Source organism: Rhinolophus sinicus, linkage group LG06 (assembly GCF_036562045.2).
Source record: "Rhinolophus sinicus isolate RSC01 linkage group LG06, ASM3656204v1, whole genome shotgun sequence".
Classification (NCBI taxonomy): Eukaryota; Metazoa; Chordata; class Mammalia; order Chiroptera; family Rhinolophidae; genus Rhinolophus; species Rhinolophus sinicus.
Genome location: NC_133756.1, coordinates 27719856 through 27741870, shown reverse-complemented (window position 1 = coordinate 27741870; position 22015 = coordinate 27719856). Strand labels below are relative to the sequence as shown.

Below are 22015 nucleotides of genomic sequence, written 5' to 3'. Positions count from 1 at the left end.
GGGAAGAGGAGGGCCTCCCGGAGCTGACACCTGAACTGGAACTTTGAGGAAGACACATACTTATGAGAGTGAAACGCCCATGTTCTCAGGCATTCAGCCTAAGCTCCACCTCTTCCTCACGCCACCTCTTCCTGACTCGGTCACCTCTCTCCATGCCTCCGTTTCCTCATCTGTACATTGGGGATCATGAGAACCACCCCAGAGTTTACTAGAAGTATCAAATAACATAGCAAATACTCCGTAAGTGTGACTTATAATGACGATGATAATTCTGGTGATGATGAGACCATGTAGAAAGAAGATGTGGCCATTCCAGGCTGAGAAAACAACATGTCCAAAGGCCAAAGTTTCTTTTCCAGAAGAGTAAATATAGACCTCTACTTCTTCAATCCAAAGTATCCTAAATACCAACATATTTTTCATGATTCACTTGGTGATAAATGTTATCTAACGGATCAAGCTATTTCGGGTCTATTTAACCTACTTGGTATGAATATTCATAAGTTTTACTGTAGAAATACTCATGTGTTTGATTATGGGTGCTACTCAAGAACTCACTGGCAGTTCTATGTACTATACTGTATATATACACATTAAGTTTCTAAAATCTGGATAGCTCTTATTCTTAACACATTTGGCCCAAAGGAATTCAGATCAGGGCGTGTGGAGGCACCTGCTAGAATACAGGATGAAAGGTGAAGGGTGACAGATGAGGCCAGAGGTGGGCAGGGCCCAGATCACACGTGATCTCCTGTGCCCGGCTAGGATTCAGGAGATTCACCAAGAGATTTTAATCGGGAGGGTGAAGCCATCGGACTTAATATTCAAGACTATCTTCAGTCTACCAGGGTGCTCAGGTCCATGCAAATCAGTATCTTGCACACAACTAAAGAATGAATACATATATTAATATAATTGGCCATTCTCTCTGTGGGCTGTCTCTGCTTTCTCATGGGCCATTTCTCAAATTCTAGAGGCCCCCAGCCCTGTTTTTCAAGATCATACCTAATCTGTCAACTAGCAGTTACATATTAACCTGACTAACATTCAGTTAATTCTAACACGTAAGCAGATAATAAGTGCATGAGTCAGGGAGGCCCCATGACTGGTAGGTATGTCAAGCAGATCCTGGGCAGCTGATCCATCATTCAAAAGCACCACCTAAGTAAATGTCCCTACAACCAACAGAAGCAAGGTTCAGTCTTTGCCTGGCTCCACAAAAAGATAAAACTAATGGTGGAAAAGCCCAAATGCAAATTTGGCAAGCGGATCGCATTGGTACCTTTCCATCAGGTTTATGTACATATTTGCTTTTGGCCTGCTTCAAGGTATAGTTCAGTGAAAACTCTTCTCACGTGGATGGAATTTTGTGACCGCATTGATCAATGCTGCTGTGTCAAGGAAACAACCTAAAGCCCCACTGAAGACGAGACAGCGTGTACAGGTTGTCAATCCATCAGAAGAGGAAATCGAACAAATATGGTATGATTTGTTCTTCAACACATTTTGATGGTTGTTACCCATATATTTCTGTCTGTCCTTCAGTAAATTCAATATTTACTGGACCCATAACCACGTGTCAGGTACTACACTAACTGTGAGTAAGTGGAAATTGACTATTTTGTGATAGTCTCCTGTTACCTCTATAAGTAATAAAAACCACATGCTGGCCTCATTCATAGTGTAACCTAAAAGATGGGCACTAAATCTTTCTCTTTCCCAAACATCACTCAACTGAATTCTCTAGAAGTTTTAAAAATACATGGCAGAGGTGAATTTTATAGTATGTGAATTACCTTTCAGTAAAAATGTTTAAAAAAAAATACATCACAGCATTGCAGTAACTTTCACCAACTTACAATTTAAGACTTCCGCTCTTTTTTAACTAAATATATCCCAAAGCTTTAAGACCATGGCCAAAATGTCCACTCAGTTTTCCCATTTGAACATTTTGGTTTTTTTCCCCCCCTGTTGGCAGTAGGGAGCCACTGAACATCCATTAGGAAAGGACTTTCCATCTCAACACTGGCACTGATGGCTCAAAAAATTTCTCAGGGGTGCTTGAGATCTTTGATCTTTTAGATGTTACGTCTCCTGGTGCTTTAAGACTGATGAAGCAGAAGAATAGAAACTATCCCAAACTTCTCTGATGGCTCTGGGGACAAACAATATGAAAACTGAATTAACGTGAAACAAAGAGGCCCTTGGAGCACACAAGTAGAGCGGGAGAAGGGGATGAAAAAAATAAGGGGAAAGCAACAAGGCAAAAATACTAACCGCCCTGAACTAAATGCATGTAGAACAGATAAGCCGATGCGTGTGGAGGCCCTTGGCACAGTACCTGAGACTTTGTGAGGCCTCTACAACAGCTGGCTTCAGCATCTGTTTCATCCACACTGAACCACTGGAAAAGCACAGCCACTCTCATAACTGCGAGGTCGCCCCCAGCAGCCACAGTGGCAGGGTCTCCCACACAGCACAAGTGGTAAATAGGAAAAGGGGGGAAAAAAAAATCGATGTGGTTTGCATTTCATGCTCTTCCAAACGAATACAAAAACAGCTTCATGAGCTGGGAAGCCTGCCGCATGTCTTCAAATTGCCTAATTCGGTACTTGACCACAGAGCAGCAGGGAAACAGGGAAGATTAAATAAGGAGTCTCATAAATACTGTCCTCCCAAGGGATGCTGGTGACAAGTGATGTTGTTTATTTTTATTGTTATCATTAGACTGGTGTCCTCTTGAAACGCAGTGATTTGAAAAACTAGGAAGAAGGGAAAAGAAGAGCCCTGTGGTCTAGTTGCAATCCAGCCCTCACTTTGCAGTTCTCACCAGGCTTTGGGAAAGATCGGCCTTGTAATCACTTTACCCCCATTCCCACAAAACATGCGTGCCCATGGCCAGCCCACCCTCCAGCCTCAGTCTCATTGTTCTGCTAAGAGCTGAGAGTATAAGCTCTGGAATCAAACAGCCTGAACTGGAAAGCTATCTCTAGGACTTAACTAGTTACATGACCTTGGGTAAGTATTCAAGTTTCAGACCCGGTAAAATGAGAGGATAATTCTGATAATTGCATAAGGTTATTATGAGAGTTAGATAAAATAACACATTCAAATTTCTTAGCCCACAATAAACACGTAGTGAATGGTCGCCATTAATGTTATTGCTGCTAATTCTATTTCTTCCCCCTGCCTCTTCTACCATTCTTCCGGGCAAGCTGCTGTCTTTTGTGGAAAGCTGGGATCAGGCCAGTAGAGAGACTGGCCTCTCCAGAAGCTTTTGTTTCTGACCTTCTGAGAGGCCTTGTTTCATCTGACTTTGCTGTGTTGCTGGTGGTATTCCAGAAGCATGAGACCAGACAGCCCTACTCACCTTTTATAGGAATGGAAGGAATAGCTGGATCACATAGTAGGTGTGACCTTTGTAAGAACTGCTAAACTATTTTCCAAAGTGGTTACACCATTTCACATTCCTACCTGCAGTGTGTGAGCCCCAGTTCCCCATATCCTTTTACAACTTTAGACCTTTTAATAAGTGTACAGCAGATCTCACGGTGTTTTTCATTTACATTTCCTTACTGATTAACGATGTTGATCATTTTCTCAGGTGCTTATCACTCATATCTCTTCTTTGGTGAGATGTCTGTGCCAACATTTGCCCATATTTTAACTGAATCTACTCTCTGTCTCCTCTGGAGCCTTTGATAGAAGCCATTTAACTGAAAGGGAAGAGCAAAGATTCGGTGGGGGAAGGGGGGAGGTCAGTCCCCTAAAAAGCTAGAACAAGCGCCCACTTCCTGCACATTGGGTGATCCATTTAACTACTCTTTGCTTCAATTTCCTCACTTGTGAAATGGGGACCGGAATGGTGCTTCACAGGATTGTTGAGCTGTTTACATGATGGAGAGGACTTAGCACAGTACTTGGTACACTGTAGGTGCTCAATGGATGGCAGCAACTAATACTACTTCCTGTCTCCTCATAATGACTGAGGCTGGGCCAGGGATGCTAAACGTCCTCCACCAGCACAGTGCAGAGCTGTCCTGCCTCAAATACCAGGACAAACACTACCCTGAGCTTCTTTCGTGCATGAACTGGCTCTTGTTGGGCACTGAACAGCATCAACCTTGTACTCACGGAATCAATGATGAGTCTGTAACGTGTTTTCAGTTTACGTGGCTGCGGGGCACAGGGCTAGTCTCAATATGGAGAGTCTCCTGAGAATGCTGGTTCCTACAGGTGACATCAGCGGGTCCTGGTGAACTCAGAGGAAGCAGGGTACTTCATGCACAACCCAGTTCTTTCATCGGTAGGTGTAACAGTGCTCCTATCTGTACCAGGTGGACTGCCTTCCCTCTCCACCTCTCCCATGACCTCTACCAATGAACCCGCTAAAGAGACCAAGACAGAGAAACTGGTCCCACTTGCCCACTGTCTTCTTAGCTGTGACATCCCACTAACAGAAGATCAAGAGTTCAAGGCATGCGGCTGTTCTCCCTTCCTGTGCTGGGTCCCTAATGGGCCTCCACATGCCCACATCCCATCCAGGCCGCAGAGGAAGTCAGCTGCATGGTGTTGTGGACACAGAAGGGGAAAACAAAGTGAAGTGAGGCCAGGGCCTCGTGCCTGAAACTGAGCTAGCAGGAACAGTGTCCCGGGGGGAGTGGGGAAAACCACGATCCTGCAACTATCACATCCTCTCGGAAAACGTCCTTGTCTACTGATGACTTGAGTGGGCCCTTCTCCTTATTCCCACCATACTCCAGTCACGTATTTACTGTGCTCACTGCCATTCTGTATTGCAGTTACCTCCTTCTTGTCTGCCTTTCTCAGTGAAGACGCTTTACCTTATTTATTGGAATGCCCTTAGCACTTAGCCAGGCAAATACAAGAAAATGTTTTCTTAATGAGGGATTGATTTAATGAATGATTTTTTTAAAATAAACTTTTAATTTTAAAAGTTTTAGATCACAGAAAAATTGTAAAGATAGTATAGCGAGTTCCCACATATCCCACACCCAGTTTTCCCTATCATTAGTATCTTACGTTATGTATATATGTCACAAGAAAGATACTGATCCATTATCACTAACTAAAGGCCTCACTCTATTCAGATTTCCTTGGTTTCTACCTAATGTTCTTTTTCGGTCCCAGGAGCCCATCTAGGATGCCACATGACATTCAGCTGTCGCATCGCTTTAGGCTCCTCTTGATCGTGATAATTTCTCAGACTTCTCTTATTCTTTGATGACCTTCACAGTTTGAAGAGTGCTGGTCAGGTGTTTTGTAAAATATTCCTCAAGTGGGATTTGTCCGTTCTTCTTATGATTAGGTTTTTTTTTTGCGGGGGAAGATAACCAAGGTAAAGTGTCATTTTCTTCACATCAATGGTACTGTGTTTCCCCGATAATAAGACTTAGCTGGACCATCAGCTCTAATGCGTCTTTTGGAGCAAAAATTAATATAAGACTGGGACTTACATTATATTATAAAAATCCGGCCTTATATTATATGACCCAGCATTATATTATATTATATTATATTATATTATATTAATTTTATTTTATTTTATTTTATATTATTATTACATTATATGACATTAAAGACCTGGTCTTATATTATATTAAAATAAGACTGGGTCTTATATTAATTTTTGCTCCAAAAGATGCATTAGAGCTGGTGGTCTGGCTAGGTCTTAATTTTGGAGAAACACGGTACATACTATCAACATGACTTACCATGTTGATGTTGACCTTGATCACTGGCTAAGGTAGTGTTTGTCAGATTTCCCCACTGTAAAATTATTCCCTTTCCTTCTTTGCACAATGTATTCTTTGGAAGGAAGTCACTATGTGCAGCTCACATTTAAGGAGTGGAAAATTACGCTCCACCGCCTTAAGTGGGAATAGCCACATACATTTTTTTGAATTCTTCTGCATGCGGAGATTTGTTTCTTCTGTTCATTTATTTATTTACTCAATCGTTTATTTATATAAGTATGGACTCATTATATTGATGTTTTACTTTGGGGTATAATCCAATTCTACTTTATTTTGCTGCTTAAATTGTTCCAGTTTTGGCCACTGGGAGCTCCCTGGGTTGGCTCCTGAGACTCCATCATTATTATTATTTTTTAAGCAAGTTCCTTATTTTCTGGTGTTATAAGAGCACCAGGCTCATCTTGTCTATTTCCTGCCCCCATCCTAGAATCAGCCATTTCTCCAAGGAGTCCTGTTCATTTTACTGAAGAACGGGGTTAGAAACCAAGATGTGGGCCCCAAGGGTACTTTTAACAACTAGCTGCTAAGGTATACTTGTTTCTAGGCCCTGTCAGATATCAGAGCTGGGAAATATGTTTTGTAACCCGTATACCTACACGTGTCTATAAATGTTCCCACATGTATCCTTCTGTACCTAAATAATACTGAACATGAGCTCATCCTGATGTCCCTAATTCTAATCCATTACCACATGGATCATTCTGGCCTTACTGAACCATTTGTAATAATAACACTGTATTAGATATTTTGTACTCGGTATAGTGCCAAGCTGTTTAAAAGATTACTTCATTTAATCCTTAAAACTTCATGGATAGATACTATCACGCACATTTAACAGAGGAAGAAACTGAGGCACCAAAAGATGTAGTTAGTATCTTACCCAAACTTACACAGTAAGTGGTAGGGCCAGCACATAAGCCTGTATCTTTGAGATTCCACGTCCACTAAGTGACAGAGAACACCCTCCTTACATGCATCTAAGACTTTGCAGAAACTTCAGTTCTGAACAATTTAAGATATAAACATAATTCCTAGCTGTCGCCAACTACTGTTCTGTTCAAAACTTACCTCTTCAGTACTTTCCCACCCTGTTCCCAGGGTTCTCTCCCCATCTGACATGCTAACTGGAAGACAACGTTGCCAAGTTACAACCTGACTTGACAGCACAAGAAAACGGGTGTTGGTGCAATGGCACGAGCAGCTCAATCTGACCCCATGACTTTTCAACCTCTGGCTAACCCCTGCTGTGTATTATCTTGGGTTTTGGTGACTTGGTTGTAATTAACTCTGAACAAGCAGCTTTGCTTTCATGGAGTTAAAAAAAGAAGAGTATTTTTTTTTTCTCTTGTTAATTAAATCATCTACAAGGAAGCTAAATGTGCAGCCCACACGTACAGCAAAGGCCTGATTAGTAAGTGTTATGTTCAACCTCAGGCTTTTTCTCCAGATTCCTGGAAGTAACAGGGATCATGAGATAGGGAGCTTCTAAGTATTCAGCAATACTCGCTTACTTGGACAGCCAGTCATCCATCCATCCATCCATCCATCCATTCACTCATTCGTTCAGTCTCGGTGATCTAGAAAGAGGCAACCTGTATAGCACGGAATGTTTTGGGGAGTTTTGTTTTAATCATCCTACTGGATTAGAAACATCAGCAGTGAGCAGAAAGAAGAAAAAGAATCCTTCAGACCAGGTTGAAAACCACTTTTTGTAAAGCCCACAGCCCCCTCTGGTCCCTGTGTTCTGTTTGGTGAATTTTTCTTGACAGTTGGTGGTTTTATTTGCCAGAACCACAACAAAGGGGGTCCTTGAGTTTCCCTGGGAGTGTTTCCTCAGACCTGCACCTCTCCTAGACCTCACAAAGGTGTTATTGTACGTGGTTCGCTGGGCGCCCAGCACCTGAGCGAGATCAAAGACACTTTCCGATGCCAGCATGACCACAGTCTCGCCCTCACCACATAACATTAAAGCTGATGATTAATCCCCTTCGCCCAGAAGGTCCCTTCCCACTCCCAAGTACAAAGCAGGGTGGGGGTGGGGGCTTTATTTCCAGAACAACACGACCATAATAAACTGGCATTTTATGACCCTCATTCATTGCAACCAAGTGCAGCTGCCCATCACGGCCAGACAGTTGCTTCCTGTGAGCCTTTATATCACCCGGAAAGTGTACTAAGAATACCATTTCTGAGTGTCTATGATGTACTAAGTGTGCACACACATCATGCACATCCTCCAGCAACCCTGTGAGGCTGCCATCAGCATTCCCCATGTGGTGGGTGAAGAATCTGACGCTCGGAGAAGCTAAGTGGCTCATCTCAGCCCACAGGGCCCGAGAGTACACGAGCAGATGTTCAGACCCACATCTGGATGACGCTGAAGCCCACGCTGTCTCCACTCCTCTGAGGCCCATTATCATCTACACAATTCAGTGCGGCATCGAGAAGATGCACTTGGCAATGAAACGGAGCTAGATCCGTGCTCTCAGCTCCAGCTGAACAGCTCTGTGACCTTGGGAAAATCACCGGACCTGTCTGTGCCTTAGTTGCCTAATGTGTAAAACGGATCCTTTAGGGAAGGTATCATCCTAATGAAGAGACAAGGAGACTAAGGAGCAGGAATGTCACAGAGTCACTCATATTCATTGGATTTGATTCTGCTCAGAAATCTGAATTGAGTGGGGTAAAAGTGCCAGAAATTCAGACTTTCCAGGAGAAACTGGATGAGATGTGTCGCTGGGAAAGCGGAGGATGACTTAAATAGGTTTAGTGAGTCAGTGTTCAGTGAAGACAAGCTAGCAAGTGGAGGCTCACGGTGAGGGAAATAAGGCTGGCTGGCCTGGTGGGCACCTCACACTTCAGGCAGCCTGAGGCCCCTGCAGAGCTCTTCCTTCAATGACAGCTAAGCCTCACAATGGGGCTGCTGAGGGGAAGAAAGAGGCCGGGATTTTCAAACTGAGTTACAGAATAAGAATTTACCCAGAGACATTCTTTTGGGGGTGGGGGGGTGGAAGGGTCAAGGAAAGCTCTGTCCGGAAGTCCAGCATAACACAAATGTCCCCTCAGGAAGATGTCCCTGAGCCCGGATGCTGCCCAGGCAGGGTCAGTCGCTGTCGCCTTCCTGCCCAGCAATACCCGTACTAGTAACCGAGAGCTCATCCTTGGGAAGGTCCTACTTTATGGGAAGCACATTACATCACCTCATTTCATCCTCACAATACCGTGAGACGCATGCTGCCACTCTCCCCGACTGACAGGAGGCACGTGAGGCCCAGAGGGGTTGAGCGCCTCGCCTCGCCCAAGGGCCCATACTCAGGAACGGGAGGAACCAGGATGGGTAACCGGTGGGGCTGGCCCAGCATCTCTGTGCAATGGGAAGCCGTGGGTGAGACCACCTTGCACAATGCCTGGCACATTGCTCAGCATCACAAGTGCGTCTGAATTTATACGTGGAGGCCTTGTATTAGAATACCTGCCACAATTCTACCTCATCAGTGAGAGGCCCTACGTCACCCTTTTGTTCCCAGGGTTTAGCACAGCCTCAGACACACACAGCCTCAGATCCAGCCCCAGAGGATCAGTAAATAAATACATGTATCAACAATGACTCTACCCAAATACTTAATGGTGAGAAGGCTCCTTGGCTCCTACGGTTACTAAGCACAGTTTCTCATCGCCCATGAGTCCCTTCCCAGTTCACAGCTTCTGCCCTGGACTGTACCCCACTCTAATCCTTGCTCATGCCCCTGTGCCTCCCCCGCTTGCCTTCCTCCTCCTCCCCCACTCTCCCCTCTATTTTACTCATCTGGGAAAAATCCAAGGAGTCGTCCATCTCGGTTGAACAGAGTAATGACTTTTAAATAAAAATATAGTAGAAATGGGTACTTATTGAAATGGAATGCTTTCAGGCTCATGCATTTAAAAAAGATATAAATTTTAGGGCAGGCACTAAATTTTAACTGCAATCTTGGAGAAAGCTTTTCCACTAATTCATGGAGAAGAATTAACAGTGAAAATTGCTTATCAGTGTTCTTTTGCAGTCATGATATGCTGCCTGATTCTATAGATCATCAGGCTGCTCCCAGGGAGATAGATTTATATTGATTGAGAGCGAGCTCAGTGGCCAAGGAAAACAGACACCCCTCTACAGAGAAGTCTCCGCTACCCATTAGGGACAGAGCAGTCTGGGAGCAAGGAGTTGCCATCTTTGGATCCGGTTTCACCCCTCACGCTGCCTCGGATCTCTGGCCAGGGTGATGTCAAAGGCAGACTCAACCCTTTTCACACTTTTTAAGAACTTGGCCCCTGGAAAAAGATCTGGCAAATCTAAGCCAGGCTGTCGGAGCGAGAGATGGGCTTCCGGCTAGACAAAGCCTGGGTGGCAGGAAGGGAAGAAGCTGAGGGGGTAAAAAAAGGGCCAGCAGCTCAGATCTCCTCTGGGCTGCCCTCCCCTGAGTGTGTAGCCCCACCCTTGGCCTGGCAGACTCACCCCCATGTGACAAGAAGATGTTCCACAGATGACAGCCAACCGTGACGTCACTGGCTGTCCCTCACAGGCGAGGCCATGCCCCCTCACATCTGCTCCAATCACTCCTGTGAGAAAGCAAAACAAAACAGAATCCTCTTTAAAAGAAAGAAAGAAAAAAAAAAAAAAAGGATAGCTAAAAACAAGCATAAAACACTCCTTTTCTTAATTTTATTTTTTATAACCAAACAACATTGAGAAAGCATTCCACGTGTAAGCCAATCTCAAAAAGAAACCAAAAGAGCATACTTGCCTGCCTTGGGAAAACTGAGGAACCTGTTCTGTTTTTTCTTTGCTCTAGTCAACGCAGGGCATCCAACATTGTAGTAACAGTAATAAATGCAATTAGAATAAAGGTAGCAGCTATCAGTGATTTTGTGCTCAATAAACATCAGGCACCGTACTGAATATTTACATGTATAGTCTCATTTTTTTATTAAGCCTGTCAGGTTAATATTATTAATGCCACACATGTCAGAGGAGAAACAAAGACACATGCAGAAGATGAATGACCTGTCCAAGGTCACACAGCTCGTAAGGAGCAGAGTTGAATAGAATCTGATTTAACACATCACATTTCAGTCTCAAAAATGGTTTGATGATTGCATCTTCTTGGCATGTGTCGGCCACCATTCTTACTACTACTTATTGCAGAACTACTACTACTTACTGCAGTGTAAAGGGCAGGGTGATGGACAGTGAGCTTCTGCTCAAAGAATGCCAGACAGCAGACAGTTTCCCATACATGGTATAAACTCAGGCTTCTCCTCCACACAGATTGTATTCCTGATACTTGCTGGGCAAGTGAAGTGACAAATGTGATGTGAGATCTGGGGAGATTTTAGAGCCTAGAACTGCCATTTATTCAAATATCCAGCAAGCACCTTCTCTGTACAAAACTATCCAGTAGGCATGATGTGGGAACACAAACATGCAGACTTTCCAAACTACAACACAGGCGGGAGGTGGAAAGTGCTTGGGGCAGGACAGAGACGGGACACAGGACAGAACAGCTCCTGCTGGCTCCTCAGCTCCACGCACTGCCACCTGTGCATGTCCAATAGCAACGCTTTCTCATCGCAAGACCTGTGCATTTCCTCTCCCTGCTGCCTGAAATGCCATTCCCCAACCTCTCTGTAGTGCTAACTCCTACTTATTCCTAACTCAAATGTTACTGCCTCAGAAGGCTTCCTTGATCCTCCAGGAAAGATGGAGTCCCCCTGTCCAATGCTCTCACGCACCCCTGGACTTCTCTAGCATACATGACACTGGGACTTCTAAAAAGTCATACACTGTCTGCCTCTCCTTTTATTATAAAAGCTGCTGGAAGCGGGCACTGTCATACCTCAGTGCTTAGTAGCCCAGGCCCCACCACAGTTGCTAGCACAGAGGAGGAAGGCTTGGGGATGTACGGCTACAGAAGACAGGTCCCTGTCCTGGGGTGCTCACAGTGCAGAGGGAGGGAGAGAGAACCCCAAGGGGAGCATCTCAGTGCAGGCATCAGGACGCTCGCTGCAAGAGGAACTGCAGGGGCAGCTGAGCTCACCTGTAGGGCTTCCGGGAGATTTCACAAGGAGGCGGGTCTATGCTGAGCTCTGTAGGAGTTCGCCAGGTGAAAGGCAGGCTGGGGGTGTCTCCTCCAGCCACAAATCCCCAGGGAGTGAAGGTGCTGGCTGCTCAGCAAGCAGGCCTTTCCAGAAAGCAGGATCTGATGGCTGCTGAAAGGCCTCTTACATTCCAACAACTTTCGAGGTTTTTCCAATGCTTTTTTCCAAATTCTACCTTCCCAAGCACTGCTACTTGTGAACCTCTGCTATTGTTCAGAGGCCCAGCAGCAGGGGGAAGTAAGACTCTTTCAAACTTTCTGTGTAGTTTATCAGAGTTAGGTCCCAGCCACCAGGCGACAGGTCTGGGACTGAGTCTGTAAGAGCACTGGGCCTACTCGCTTTCCCCAGGTCCCCTGCTCTGCTCAGCACTGTGGAGCTGCCCCTGCAAACCGGGCTGCCCCTCTCAGGCTCCAAGTCAGCCAAGGTCAGCCAGCAGACCTGAGGGAAGTGGAAAGCCAGAACATGTCTCTCCCACCCCTTCCCGTGTCTGGCGTCTGCTTCTGCTCCACATCTTCAGCTCTGTTGACAGGGCCTCCATGGCTCTAATATCTGCTGGCGTCCTGCACCTTTGAACTCTGGTAACACCACCTCCTTCCTTTGTCCCTCCAGCCTAGGGTCGTAGCGGCTTCCATTGGCTGATCTCTGGCCCACTTCACAGGGAAGTAACCCTTCTTACCTCCTTCGCTATCTGGGTCATCATTTGGGGGTATGAAATGCTCTCTTGTTTACATACTTAGAGTAGTTTATGTTTTCTGGGTAGACCTTGAGTGATTCTGTTCCTGATCCAGGCCACAGAGGCTTTTGGATAGGAAGCAACCCTAGATATGAGCTCATTTTAACTGAGCTCTTTCTGCACGCTTTCTCTCTGTACCTGTCTCACTTTATTCCCCCCTCCTCCAGATGTGATGGGTTGTCTTATCATCCTCATTTTGCAGGTGAGGAAACCGAAGCTTAGAAATGAGAAGTAACTTAACCAGGGTCATAGCTCACAAGAAACAGGGCTGGGAGTCATATCCAGGTTATCTGATTCCAAACTGCTAGTTTTTGTTTTTTTCTCCAAGATTAAAAACCCAATAGCCAGGTCAATGTTTACCGTATTTTGCCATGTATAATGTGCACCCATGTTTTTGGCCCAAACGTTTAGGGGAAAAAAAATCTTTCATTTTAATTTTTTAATTCAAATTTTTATTTGTTTACACTTAGGTACTTGTTTTTTGTATTATAAAGGAATTTCAGCATCTATTTTTTTAACATGTTATGGTATAAGAAATCTTATGTAACAAATAATTACAAAACACAAGAATAGATACAAGGTGCAAGAAATTTTACGTACCGGTAACAAATTATCGATATTTACGCATCATAGAAGGCCAAGAGCTCTTTGTCAGTACAAGTTGGTCATAAGTTCAACAAAACCGATTATCGTATTCCAGGGTATTAGTTTGCATATGGATATCGTTATTGATTTCTAGAGTTACACTTTTAACTCATAAGCATAAATAAAAGAGTTAAAAACGGAACAGATACGGAATTAGTACTACTCATGTATAACACTCATCCTTATTTTTCCCTCACAAATTTGGGCAAAAAGATGCACATTATACATGGCAAAATATGGTACTTATCTGTATATATCAAAATACTAGAGTCTTAAAGATATTGGTCATGAGATCCTTAACCAAAAAGGGGTTGGTCACTGTGCGTCCACAGTGCTATCAATAAGTTCAAGAAATTTCTGATTGATGGACCATATTTATTAAATGTTCTACGGATACAAAGTACAGCAAAGTGTATCTTACAAGGGTCAATCAATCCTGAAAAGTGGTTAAAAAGTGGGAAAAGAGAAATGTGTGGGAAATATTTCTTTGTTTCTTCTCTCATTAGCAGATTCACTGTTGATACACTGAGGCTTAGAATATGACAACTAAAGCATTATAATGAGAAAAACTAAAATTTGGAAACAGAAAGACCTTGTATAAAATGAAGAAGAAAGTAAACAAGATCATATGGTTGCTTTAATATTGAGGAAATGTTTGAAAATAATAGTTTGATTAATGGTGGCTATATCACCATCACCACTACCACCATGACCCTCACCACCATCACCACCATCACCATTGTGACAATCAATATTATCTTCTCTTTTTTTAAGAGACAGCTGTATTCTTTCTTCCTTTCTAGCAAACATATCAGGTATCTAAGATAGGCTGGGTACCATGCTAAGTACTTTAAATATTACCTCATTTAATCTTTACAATAGCCATAAAACATATTATTTTTCCCCTTCATCAGCTGCAGAAGCAAAGAATCAGAGAGTTCAAGTAACTTGTCCAAGTTCACACAGATATAATAAGAGGCACTGACAGCAGTTGACCTTCTCTTGATTCCAAAGCCCATGTTCTTTCTGTACTCCCTCAATTTATGATGTTATATAAAGGAAATATAAAGGAAATATATTTGGAAGGGTCAGTTATCATGGAATATTAGTAGGCACCGTGGGTTTAGAGTTTAAAAAATCTGAGTTTTGGCCCTGATTCTGCCACAAACTACCTGAAAGTTTGAACCGTTCCCGCACATCCACAATGAGAGAAATGGATCCCAAATGGAAGTCCTTTTTCAGCCATTCTCAGTACACAATTTACACAGTGCTTATAAAATGCCAGGTATAGTGTCGCCTTCCTGGAAGCAAGAGGGCAGAAAAAGTTCCTCCCGAGATCCTCCATTCTCATCTCTCTGAGACTTAGATAAACTCGGACCAGGCTTGAACAGCATCAATGAGAGGCAGATTGTGCCCCATTTCCCCTGAAAGAGTTTCTCTATGCTCTGCCTAATGTCCGCTCAATTCAACTGCAGTGCACAGCTGATGCCCGCCGTGAGACCACTCGAATCCGAGAGCTGACAAATCTCATTTTCCATTGGCCACAGAGAGCTTGGAGGGGCCATCCCTGAGAAAACAGACCCCCAAACAGAGAGAGCAACAAAGGGCAGAAGGAGCTTTCTTGTTTATGAATAAACATTTCACAATTCATAGCGGAATCACAGGCTGTACATGTAACATCAGGAAACAATTCACAAGATGAGATTTTGACAAGCGCAGCCCTCAACACTGCTGGGGCCCTTCATATGACTGTGCAAGTGTCAGTTTATTTAGCATTCTGTAGAAAGTTTAAAGGGAAAAACTAGCAGCTGAAGAAATAGGCGCGCGTGCGCGCGCACACACACACACACACACACACACAAACAGTGACAAATTCAAATGTGTTTTCCCTGAATCTTGCACAATGATTGGCTAATGGTAGTTACTCAATAAATTTTCCTTCTATAAAAAAACAAATAGAAGAACAAGCTTACTGAGTTAATGAATTGATTCAGGGCCTTGTATTTAATGACTCCTACCCCTCAACATTAACAAGAATATAGTTCATATCAAGGAATATGTTTTAAAACAAAATTAAAAAGGAAAAATCAAAACTTTATGAAAAGTCTCCTATTTACCTTTTTGCTATCTCCCTCTTCCTCCTCCCTCTACCAACCATCTATCCCTCCATGCAAACATTTATTGAGTATCTACTATACTTATGTAAAAGAAAAAAGACTTCACAAATGTTATGATTAAGAGTCAGTTATCCTGTAATTTATCAAACCGCAACTGCTTTGAAAACTTTAAAGGGTTATATAGAAGAAAAACACCCCAAGTCCTAGCATTTGTGTTATAATTATCTCAGACTTTATAGTTACATAAAGTACTTTATAGCTTGCAAAGCATCCTCAAACACTGTACCCTTCATTTAGCTTTTAGAAAGTCCTGCGATATATATTATTATATTTCCAGATCACAGTTGAAGAAACTGAATTTTAGCGGGGTGAAGTAACTCAAGTTTACTTAGAGACAGAGGTAGGACTCAAACTAGGATTTTCAGTCTCCTAGTCTGAAGTTTTCCCCCCATGTGTTTGAAAAATAAAAAGGTCTGCTCTGGATGTGTTGGCATCTTGAAAAGATCCTCTTGAAGCAACCTCAGACATCTCTGAAGAAAAAAAGGATGAGAAGGGTTTTGAGCATAACCTAAGACTATATGAACTTAACACTCCTGATTTGGCCGTTTGGAGAAACGGACTGAATGATAAATTTTATCAAATGAGTTGCTTGACTAAGCTGGCTAAGAGGTTTAAAGGGTCCCTGGGAAGGAGGCTCTCTGGAAACCACCAGTCTCTTGTATGAAAAGCCGGCTCCAATGACTATACACTCCTGGTACAGTAAGAAGCATATGGAAGACATTTTGTCTGCAGAGGACCAAACACCAGTCAGTCTACATAAAAGAAGACACTGAATTCTATTCTTTTAGCTAATATTCATTTGTGTTACATGAAATATAACATATGGGGTCGGCATTATAATGTTGTGCTTAAAAACATGGGCTCATTCATTATGTGACTTTGGTTAAGTTTCTTATCTTCTAGGCCTCAGTATCCACATCTGTACAATTTGAATAATAGGACACTCCTCTTAGGATTGTTAAAAGGATTAGATGTGTTAATATATGTAAAGTGCTTAGACCAGTGCTGTCCAACAGAACATTCTGAGATGATGGAAATATGCTGTATCTGCCCTGCCCACTCACTACAGCAGTCGTCAGGCACTTGTGGCAACTGGGCACTTGCAACGTGGCTGCTCCAACTGGGGAACTAAAGTTTCCCTTTTATTCAATTTTAATTAATTGAATAGCTACGTGTGACGAGTGGATAGTGTACTGGACATTGCGGGTTAGAACGTGCCTAGAACTATAATCTCACGTGCATGCCCCTGTGCAAATGCCTTGATCGCTAGAACCTCAATTGTGATATCTGCAGATTCCGGATAGCAACACCTACCTTATAAAACGGCTATGGGGATTAATTCATGTGGAATAGACCAGGACTCAATCAATGGGAGCTATTAAATCTAGGACCCACAGAAGAGCTGGGCACAGGTATAAAGTCCTCTGCTTATTCCTGAATGTGCGTAGCAGATCCACGCCACCAAGCATTTCTCATGCCGTTCCCTCTGCTAAAGAGAGTCTTTCCACGATACACCCCACCCCCCGACAATCTACCTGGGGAACACGGACTGCATTTTGAAGACTCAGCCCTTCCATCAGAAGCCTTTTTCTGGCCATGTCCCCCTCCCCGTCCCCCAGCTAAGGAGAATCCACAGAGTCTCTTTCTTTCGTACTCCAGCCCCTGACACTCTACAGATTCTATCACTGTATCTGTAATTTATTTGATTAAATAGCTATTTCCATCTACTAGCCTATGAGCAAACTGAGGCCAGGGCAGGTCTGGACACTGCTCACTAATTTCTGCTGCTGTTTGACAAATGAATGAATACATGTAGCACAAGACATAGTGGTAAAGCACAGACATTTTCTAGATAAAGGTACCAGATTATATCATGGACAAATGCTCTGCGTCTTAAATATGACTAATGGTAAAAGATACTGAAGAGTTTTGAGTGACAACTCATGGGTAGTAGTAAAATTATTACTGGAGCCTCACAACACACCTGGTTTAGAATTGTCAAAATCATTGGAAAAGAGGAAAGGTCCTAAAATCCTTATGGTTATTGAAAAATTGCCTTGTGCCTGCCACTTTGCAAATATTATCGTGTTAAATTCTCTTATAATGATTTTGAGAGGTAGTTTTTGCCACAGTATTTGACTAATAGAGAAAACGAGACCAACATTTTCAGGTAACTTATCCCAGGTCCCTCATGGCTAGACTGGAGGAAGAAGGTGTCACATGCAGATCTACCCAACTTGAAATCTCGTGGAGCCTACAGAAAATAATTCCTTTCTTTTCAACTACGTACAAGAATTCTAAGCATTCAAACACAGCATAGCTGAACTCAGATCTCTCTCAGGATTTATTGTTGTAATGCCACTAAAGCAAGCCCAAAAGGTCTATGTCAAGCCTAACAGATGAAGGGGAGTGAAACAGTTGAAAAGATTTCTGTGATCCTAGGGTTTGACAAAGCACCACCTTGGTCTTGGGAAAAAGAAAACAGTTTAGAATTCACCCAATCTAAATCCTAAAGTAGGTTTATTTAAAAAAAAAAAAAAATCCTCTGTGATAAGTCTACAAAGAAATGTTAAACATCTTAACACTACCAACTTCCCCCTCCCCCACAATCCCCCCTCCCCAAAGCAAGAAAGACAACAGAGAAGGTCTTTGTCTAAATGAGATGTCAAACACTTTTCCTAGATATTTGAACTAGTTAGGGCATAACAGTTAAGAACGAGGGCTCTAAAATTGGACTGCCTGATTTTAGGGTTGGCAGTTGGGCAAATCACTTACCTGTCCTGTGCCTCAGTTCCCTGATCTATAAAACTGGAATGATCATAGGCTGTAGCTCACAGGGCTATTGTGAAGATTAAGGGAGTAGAACAATGGCTGGATCATAGTTTACTCCATGTATTTTTGCCATTGTTACTCCTGACAACTCTCAGCTTTGGTGTTAATAGCAGGGCTTGGCATGACAGTTGAGGCACTCCCTTCCAGCAGGGTGCGTGCTGAGCCAGGGTTATTTAAATTTAGTGAGATTGATTGGAACACTTGTTTTCTGTCCTTGTGTATACAACTGATAACAGAATAATGGAGACCCAGGGGGATAAGAAAGATGCGGTACCAGGTAGTAGTAACAATCTAGCTGACATTTTAAACATTACTGAGAATAAACCATAAGCTGTTTACATCTCTAAGAGCCACGATAACATATAGCACCACACCTACTGCAATTCAACTTGGTGATGGCATTTGTCACTTCTGTCTAAATGCCACACTCTTCCACAACTTGTACCAATTAGAAACCAAGGCAAGAGCTTTGGGCGAGCCAGAGACAAAGAATAGACCCTCAATAACTGGGTCTGACTCCTCTGTTCCTCCCTTCTACTCAGAAAGATCAAATCTCAAAGGTAGGCTAATATGTAATAGCTGGGAAATCTGAGATTTGGGGAACACTAGCAAAATCCACAGTAAAGACAAAGCAAAAACTAGATTTCAGAAATTCCTTTTTTCCTACCTCAAAACAGCCTCCAGATTACTTGGACAGTCTCATCTATGACCTCATAAAAGACAAGTTCTTTTGCTCGCAGGCTTTAGACATATAAAGGCTCAGGTTGAAATCCAATCCAAACGATCAAGCTAATCCACAAAAATTACTTACTTTCTAAAGTAAAGAAACCAAAATTAAGGGAACTGGCGAAAGTACCACAAATGTTTCTGATGGAATTAATCCTTAACGAGATCTAAAACTTTGACGCTAAATCACACAGCTGCCTTCTGACATTTTACAAATCAATTCAACAGCTCTGTATGGATCCCTAATTACAAACTAGGTACTTTGTTAGGTGCTAGAAATCTACAGATGGAAATTGTTTCCCTTCATTCTACAAGATCTCAGTTTAGTCGGGGTAGAAAGATATACAGGCACTTACAAGATAGTATGAAACAGTGACTCAGATCTAAAGAAGTGCTAATGAAAGTAGGGAGCCCTGAGCCCTGGTCTTGGAGGGCCTCCTGAAGGAGGTGAGGCAGAAGTTGTGTCAGCCAGCAGGGGGAGGGCAGCGGGAGGGAAAGGCATTTCAGTTAAACCCTGAGACAGAAGACATGGTAAAACAAAGGCACAGGAGAAAGAAGTAATCAGATGCTGCAAGGTTGCTGGCTACATAATGTGAAGGGGATGGAGCCTTGTCTTCTGAAGACCTTGGATGGTGGAGCTCTCTGGGTCTCAGGATGGCAAGATCTCTGTTTGAGCCCCAGCAGCACACGTGTGCTGTGTAACCTATAGACTAACTTGCCTCTTTGCACCTCACTCTTCTCCGGGATAGGGTGAGAATAATGGCCTCTCCTGTACAGGGTCATTATCCCTGGTGTTAGCACTGTACCCAGCGTCCCAGGAGCCACCCCGCCAAGTCCTGAGAAAATGGGAATGGCTGCTTAATCTACGGGGGAGACATGTAGTAGCCTTGTGCCTGAGATACAGGAGTTACTAAATAAATGTTAGTGTCCAATTTCTCCCGGTGAGATAAGAGGACTAGGTTTCCTTCAGCAGCTGTTTCTTGCCCCTAGACAAATGGTTTCATTTATAAAATTATCTGAAGACTCTTTGAGTCTTGGAGGTAGGAACCAGCAGCCCTGACAATCACCGCAATCACGCAGAGCAGACCAGTGAGCCGCTTCGGGAAGATGCCAGGAAGGAGACCTGACTTGCTCAGACAGACTCTTTAGGACGCTGAAACTAAGGGAAGAGGCCTGAAACTTCAGAGAAAAACAGCTGGCAGGCTACTTTTCTCTCCCTAGCCTCCGATGCCAAGCTCAGCACCTCCTCCCTTGGTATGAGTTTCGGTTCTATCAAAAACTTCCAGAGGTTTTGTTAGGGTTAGTTGAACATTGACAGATTCTTCAAAGCCTGGAATTCGCTCTGAGAGCCAAAACCAGGCCAAGTTTCTATGGGGCTAGGATTTCCCCGGGGGAGGGGCACGGGCCTCCACCACACCTAGACTGATTAATCTAACCTTGCCCCAAGCTTCAGACAACAAGGAGACAGAAAAGAAAAATAGATCCTGAAGCTGGATCCTGATTTTACTCCCCCACCCCATTCCCAGGAGAGTAGGGGTGGAAGTGTAAGGTGACTCCCACCACGGGGTAAGAGTCAGGCCAGAGTCAGGGAATTAAGTGATATGTAGAGCAGCTGGAGAGAGGAACAAAAAAACCCTGAGCAGAATAAAGGGCCCAGGGTTTTAACACAATAAATGACATGTGGCTGAAATAGTTTCAAGGAGAACAAAGGCTTAGGTAAATAAATAGTGTGCAAGATGAGAGCAAAAATGAATTACAGAAAATCCCAGGAGGAACACACTGGCATTTTTCAAACACTACAGTTGAAACGACATCTCTGCTTCAGCAGAGATCAAGATCCAGCCCTCCCATTCCCCCTCTGCACCTGCTCCCGACAGCCACCTTCTGAGGACGGCAGCCCTGGCCCAGGCTTTTACTCTCCTTTCTCCGTGCCAGCCCCAGGCTCCAAGGGGAACTTCATTTTGCTTATTTAACTTCAGGATTCATAGCTCTACTTTAAATGAATGAGTTCACTAGATATCTCCAGTGAACTAAAGACAATAGGTTTTAATGAATGCCCAGCTTAGAAATTGGATGAATTACCCTGCCTGTCTTGAAGTTAACAAGTTATTTTATTATCTTCTGGCAAATATGAGAGTAATCTTTTTCAAATTTAAAAAAGATACTTCCATACACTTAATTTAGTAATAGCTAGGGGAACTATAGAGAGCATCCAAAAATTTAAACAACTCTTGCCTTATCAATGGATTTAGGGGGAAAAACAAGAAAAGTTGTAAAATTTCCTGTCTTCTTTTCAAATTCCCTTCTTTTCAAGGCCCATCGCCACAAGCCTATTTCAGGCTACCCTCACTCTTTCCTCTCCCCAAATTACCGTGTATGAAAATTACATAAAGTCCCGCTTGGAATGACTCTCTGGCTGACAACCAGTTTCAGTGGCTTGCCAATGCCTGGGGGGGACGCGAAGGAGGCACAAACGTGTCAGCGTCGTGTTCAGGGACTGTGATTCTGCCCCCGCCTATTTGATCTTTACAGCCTCCTCTTCCAGGAACCCGTTAGAGGTACCACAGGTTTTGGCCAAGTTGAAATGTTTATCATTTCCCAACCCCATTTTAGTGTCTTCACTTAAATTATTTTCTCCATCCAAAATACTCTACATTTCACTGTTTGCAGTGGAGAAAATATCGCTCATCCTGGGTTCAGTTCAAAGGCTACCCCTCCCACCACCTTGAAGGACCATGGTAGCTGATGTCCTGGGGGGCTGTCACCAGTTGTGTGGCCTTGAGCAAACTGCTGTGAAGGTCATACATACAGACCATCAAGCACATTTGTCATAGTGAAGTTACACAATGAATATAGCATCATTGCCCTTCCTTTGCCTCAATGTTTCAACTGACACTTCTCCCTTTTTCAAATTCCTATAGAACTTAATTATATCTCTATTTCTTTATATTACTGTCTTTGCCGCAGTAACTAATACAGTACCTAGCATAGTG

At 43.3% G+C, this 22015-nt stretch overlaps 1 protein-coding gene across 16 annotated transcripts in view; it reads right to left on the bottom strand.

Moving 5' to 3' along the window:
- The window catches only part of FGGY (FGGY carbohydrate kinase domain containing), a 378919-nt gene that overhangs the window by 151347 nt on the left and 205557 nt on the right, over window positions 1–22015 (bottom strand). For all 16 annotated transcript variants that reach the window (XM_074334784.1, XM_074334788.1, XM_074334791.1 and 13 more), the window contains one exon: window positions 10267–10370. In XM_074334784.1, the coding sequence (XP_074190885.1) occupies window positions 10267–10370 (104 nt within the window). The remainder of the gene's footprint in view (window positions 1–10266; window positions 10371–22015) is intronic.